The sequence below is a fragment of the Salvia splendens genome, chromosome 8 (genome assembly GCF_004379255.2).
Source record: "Salvia splendens isolate huo1 chromosome 8, SspV2, whole genome shotgun sequence".
Lineage (NCBI taxonomy): Eukaryota > Viridiplantae > Streptophyta > Magnoliopsida > Lamiales > Lamiaceae > Salvia > Salvia splendens.
Genome location: NC_056039.1, coordinates 26,548,256 through 26,553,931, shown reverse-complemented (window position 1 = coordinate 26,553,931; position 5,676 = coordinate 26,548,256). Strand labels below are relative to the sequence as shown.

General features: G+C 39.8%; 2 protein-coding genes across 2 annotated transcripts; both read left to right on the top strand.

Annotated features, from left to right (window-relative positions):
- Positions 1 to 1,714: 1,714 nt before the first annotated feature.
- LOC121744930 (expansin-A7-like) lies at positions 1,715 to 3,464 on the top strand. The gene is made up of 3 exons (XM_042138643.1): positions 1,715 to 1,886; positions 2,688 to 3,003; positions 3,152 to 3,464. The coding sequence occupies exons 1-3, from the start codon at positions 1,715 to 1,717 to the stop codon at positions 3,462 to 3,464; spliced, it is 801 nt and encodes a 266-aa protein (XP_041994577.1).
- Positions 3,465 to 4,056: 592 nt separating this feature from the next.
- Positions 4,057 to 5,453, top strand: LOC121745991. The gene has a single exon (XM_042139935.1). The coding sequence runs from the start codon at positions 4,395 to 4,397 to the stop codon at positions 5,295 to 5,297; it is 903 nt and encodes a 300-aa protein (XP_041995869.1). The 5' UTR covers positions 4,057 to 4,394; the 3' UTR covers positions 5,298 to 5,453.
- Positions 5,454 to 5,676: the final 223 nt, after the last annotated feature.

Here is a 5,676-nt window from a genome sequence, read left to right as displayed (position 1 = left end):
GCTCGCCGGAGCTAACTTTGGTAGCCCCGACGCCGGCCCAAGTAGTTCCCAACGCCGGCCGCAAGGAAGAGAGAAGTCGACGGCCAACCGTCATCTCGCCGCGACTCCATCCGCCCCCGCTCCCGCTCCCGATCCCGATCCCGCCCCCGCTCCCGCTCCCTTTGTGCCACCTCAAACCCCCACCAACTCGTTTTGGGGGGTTTTGGCCCAACTCAATTTGGCCGATATGTCAACTATGACCCCCGAGCAACTTCGATCGCATGTGGCATTGATACGGGGTCTCCAAAGAATATTGGGGGTAGAGCTAGATGAATAGTCTTCCACGGGGGTATTTTTAGCCTTTAATTATGTAATTTTAATCTTTTAGGAGTTTAATTATGTAATTTTTATTTTTTAGGAGTTTAATTATGTAATTTTAAATTTTTAGGATTTTAATTATGTAATTTTTTTTTATAATTTGTAATAGTATTACGGGTAATTTTAATGCATTTTAATATGTGGAAATATTTTTATTTAAATTGAATAATAGAATGTTGGGACCCTTGAGCCTGTCCTTGCGGAAGAGCACGGATGTGGGTGTTGTGCTCTTACCTAAGGACATGGAGTAGAAGTGGGTCCCGGCCTACATCCATGCCGTTGGCAAGAGCACTAATGAGGATGCTCTTATTTTTTATTTTATTTTTTGACAAAAACTTTACTTTTTTTCATATATTATTTTTTTTTTCTACTTTATTCTTTCATTTTAATTTTTAAATATTAATTTCTTAAACTTTGTGAAAAAAATTTGTGTCAACTCTACATGGAATCTTTAAATGTCAATTTCTTAAACTTGCGAAAAAAATGTGTCAACTCTACAGGTGGAGCATTGCATTTTTTCCATTTATGAACAAATTATCAATTACTATCAATTATGAGTATTAAGGCAAGATCACACGTGGCAAAAGCAGAAAAAGTTCAAGAGCAACTCATATTAGGGAGGGTAAGAGTATAAAATGCTTTGAATATGAGTTTGAGGACAAAAACATATAGGAACGAAGGGCAGGCGCATTCTTTGTTGATAAGGGAAAGTAAACGAAAGTCGGAATATTTAAAAAAACTAAGTGTACATAATTGGGAAACAGACCCAACTTAATTTATAGGTCGAGTCGCATATCTAATTTCATTTCAACAGAATATATAAATAAAATATCATAACATTTCATAATAAAAGGATAGCAAACATACTCTTCATTTTATTAGAGGCCATAACTATATTAAATCCTTGTCTACCTTATCGTTTGCTCCAATTCTATTATATATCCGGTTGCGCCGTCCCATAAATATGTAATTAGGAGACTAAATTTCGTGTGCAATTTTCTATATTATAGTAATATACATACATTGAACTTCTAGTATTCTAACCAACCAAAAAAGTCATAGTAGCAACCGACAAGAAGACATGCCCACACGTCTACATAGAATTTATGGTATAAAATAAATTCTTGCGGTTTGACTGTGTTAGAAGATAAATCAATTATTCCTCCATCCAACTTCTAGAATATAAAATTAGAACGTTTGAGTCGGAATTGCATGTTTGTGAAGCTCACGTAGTGTACACAATGTACATGGCCAAAACTATATAAACATCTCATTTCCAAGTCAATTAGGCATCACAACACAAATCTAGTATAGAAGAAGCTAATTAAAAGGTAGCAAAACTAAGCTAAGTAAAACAATGGCTTCTTTCCTTGATTCATGGACGCTCATCTTCTTGTTCTTGGCGGTGGCACTGGCAGCCATGGGCAAGGCTGTCGCAGCCGGATACACTTCGCCGGTGTTTCGTCCGACTCCTTGGAAACTTGCTTATGCCACATTTTATGGCGATGAGACAGCTGCGGAAACTATGGGTACTGCGTTCATATTTTATACTATCATAAATTATGTGTTTATAAACAAGAAATTAACGTTGGAATATATATTCCTTTAATTACCTCAAGAAAAATGAATATATATATATATATATATATATATATATATATATATATATATATATATATATATATATATATATATATAGTTCATTCTTCCATTCAAAATCCTTTTTAATACTTACCCTCCTTGTTTCATTTACATAGTCCATTTTTTTTAATTTAACGCACGTTTAGCGTTGCTCGTTTTCTCTATTATTTCAAATAAATTAATAACATAACAAATCGAGTTTTGATTTTTATGAATTTTGTGAAATTAAAAATTGCATTAACATTTTTTTATGTATTAGAATTAAACTAAATATATAAATCAAAACGAACAATGATAAACGTGGGTTAAACAAGAGTGGTGCTCACATAAGGTTATGTAGCATATCATTCCTCTATATATATAACAATAAAAGATTGTTACATCACCGTGGAAAATAGTTATCGCAGAGTAGAGTTTGATGGTATCTCAATTTTGTCACATTTTAGGAAATTATATTGTCTATTTTGATAACTCTTTACATATAAATTACTAGTAGTATTATACTAGGGCCAACAATTTTTTCAGATGCAACGTCTACTGGTTATAATTGATAAATATAAAACAATCCAACATTGAAAAGATTGCTATGCTATATAATGCCAAATATACAAAACTCTATATTTTGAACAAATAAAAAGAAAGGTGAAATACATGTATATTAAGAAAAGACATTGGATGCACGATGGCAGGAGGAGCTTGTGGGTACGGAAACTTGTTCAACAGTGGATACGGCACCGACACGGCGGCGCTGAGCTCAGTGCTATTCAACAACGGCTACGGCTGCGGGCAGTGCTTTCAGCTTCGGTGCGCTAAATCACAGTATTGCTATAAGAATTCTCCGATCACCACCATCACCGCCACCAATCTCTGCCCTCCCAACTGGTCCCAGGATTCTAACAACGGCGGCTGGTGCAACCCTCCTCGCACCCACTTCGACATGTCCAAGCCCGCCTTCATGAAGATCGCTCAGTGGAAGGCTGGCATCGTACCTGTCCTCTTCCGCAGGTATGTAACCAGAATTAGTCTCATTTTGTCATTTTAGTCAATACTAAAAAATCAGTTCACTTTATACTTTTTAAAACTTTCCACCACACATTATCACACTACTATTAAAATGGGTCAACTATACAATGATGTGATTGTATGATTTAAGGGTGACGTGCGTGCGCAAGGGTGGAGTGCGCCTGATGCTCCAGGGGAACGGGTATTGGCTGCTGGTGTACGTGATGAATGTGGGGGGAGGCGGGGACATAGCCAACATGTGGGTGAAGGGCAGCAAGACCGGGTGGATAAGCATGAGCCACAACTGGGGCGCCTCGTACCAGGCTTTCGCGACTCTTGGAGGCCAGTCGCTTTCGTTCAAGTTAACCTCATACACTTCTCATGAAACTATCATTGCTTACAACGTTGCACCTTCTAACTGGCGTGCTGGAATGACATATGGTTCCAACGTCAACTTCCATTGATCCTTCATTCCTTTTTTTTTTGTCATCTAATGTAAGCCATATAGATTTTTACCTTTCCTTCTCTGTGATGAGTAGTTAGTTTTCTATGGGAATGGCTCTCTCACTCATCGTGTCAAGAAATAGTGCCCATTTTCAATGTCGTTAAAATTATGAACAACGACATTTGAAGCCTTAATAAGAGATCTATATTGTGCTTTCTTAATTTAGCATTGATTCCCTTCCTAATATTGCGAAAATAAGTTACAGATAGAAGGCGCAGCAACGGATATATATATGAAATGATTAACATTCCTAAGATTTATTGTAGGATGCTAAGAAATAATTAAAATCAGTGGTCGCAAAGAAAGTAGTACTCCAGTATATCTACTACTACTAATTAACTATTGGAAGGAAAATAATTAAGCAAGAATGGTCCCCCTTAGAATAAGCAATGTAATGATTATAGTAGCCCACAAAGTGGTTGGAGCGGGAGACATGTAATCAAACCATACAATCATAGTACTTATTAATTAGTAAATGTGGTGTGTGTATATATTGATCATTTACATCTCCAAACATAGAAGAAGTGAGACTACTTCATCTTCACTCTCACCATGTTATCATTCCTTTTTCCTTCCCACTTTTGAATCAATTATAATAACAAACCCACGCTCCCTTAATCATCCCCCAAGACCTCCCAAGTCATGCCCTGCATTTTAAGGCTAGCATCCATTCAAAAAATTAAAAGAGAGAGAATCAAATAATTTCCTACTTAATTAGGGGTAAATTTTGTTGCTTATATATAATTCAATGCATAATTGCGATCTACACCTTTAACCAAGTAGCCCCTAGCTAGTTCCAACACTAATTACCCCGCAATTTCTCATAAATTAGTTTATTCCCCCAAAAAATTCAAAACGAGAAAGCTCAGTTTCCTCTCCATCTCTATCAATGGCGTCTCCCGCCACAATCGCTCTGATCATTTTTCTGTTACATTCGTTTAGAATTGAAGCGGAAGAGATAAAATCGGCGCGCCTCCTCGATCTCATGATCCGCGACTACACGTTCAAATCCTACACCAAGAGTTTCCGCACTGGAAAGCTCCATAAGATCAACCTTCCTTCTAATCTCTCCGGCATACACGTGGACACGGTCCGGCTCCGCTGCGGTAGCCTGCGCCGTTACGGAGCCACGATAAAGGAATTCGAGCTCAGCGCAGGCACATACGCCCGCCCCTGCTCGAAAAGAATTTTAATAATCCGCCAAAAGCTGGGATCGAACTGGTCGTCGCTGTATTACTCGAACTACGAGCTCTCCGGGTACGAGCTCATATCCCCGGTGCTAGGCCTGCTGGCCTACAACATCGGGGCGGCCGCGGAGGTCCGGATCCAGGCCGGGATGAGGCCGATCAAGATCGACTTCAGCGGCGCGAATGAGAAGAATGGGATGATCCCGATGTGTGCGAGGTTCGAGGAGGACGGGAGGGTGAGCCTGTGGAGGCAGCCGCGGGCGAACGTGTGCGTGGCGACGGGGCAGGGGCACTTCGGGGTGGTGGTGGAGTCGCCGCTGGTGCCGCTGAGGAGGAGGGAGAGCCAGTGGAGGATGGCGGTGGGGGGAGCCATCGGGGCGGGGGTGGGGGTGTTTCTGCTGAGCCTGCTGGCGAGGGCGGTGCTGGTGAAGGCGAAGAAGAAGGCGAGGATGGAGGAGATGGAGCGGAGGGCGTATGAGGAGGAGGCGCTGCAGGTGTCCATGGTGGGCCATGTGAGGGCGGTTACTGCTTCGGGGACGAGGACTATGCCCATCATCCACCACCACCATGACTCTCGACCTCCTCATCGGCCTTCCAGTTCCTAGACTTCTTTTTTTTTTTTGTCAATTAGGATTATTGATGATTTAATTATATCTGCAATAGGTTGATAGTTGCAGCAGAGGAGTTAGACAGGTAGATTCTGATACTAGAATAGAATTTCTGTTTATCACTTTGTGCAGATTTTGAGAATAGAATTTCTGTTTTAGAAGGATGTTTTTAAATTCTAGTAGATCTATATACTACCTCTCATCCGTTCTATAGTAGACGTCATACTTTCCTTTTTAATTTGTCCCATAAAAAATGTTACATTTCCTCTTTTGGAAAAATTTCCTCTCACATCAATTATAAAATTATATTTTCTCTCACCACTTAACGCACAAAACAACATCTCCTAAAATTTTGTGTCATTTTCCAAATGTGTCA

What these genes read in the sequence shown, in the direction of transcription:
- LOC121745991 (XM_042139935.1), top strand. Translation starts at nt 4,395, where the DNA reads ATGGCGTCTCCCGCCACAATCGCTCTGATCATTTTTCTGTTACATTCG.
- LOC121744930 (XM_042138643.1), top strand. Translation starts at nt 1,715, where the DNA reads ATGGCTTCTTTCCTTGATTCATGGACGCTCATCTTCTTGTTCTTGGCG. An exon ending in GACAGCTGCGGAAACTATGG is followed by an intron (nt 1,887 to 2,687) that starts GTACTGCGTTCA and finishes GCACGATGGCAG; the next exon opens with GAGGAGCTTGTGGGTACGGA. An exon ending in GTACCTGTCCTCTTCCGCAG is followed by an intron (nt 3,004 to 3,151) that starts GTATGTAACCAG and finishes GTATGATTTAAG; the next exon opens with GGTGACGTGCGTGCGCAAGG.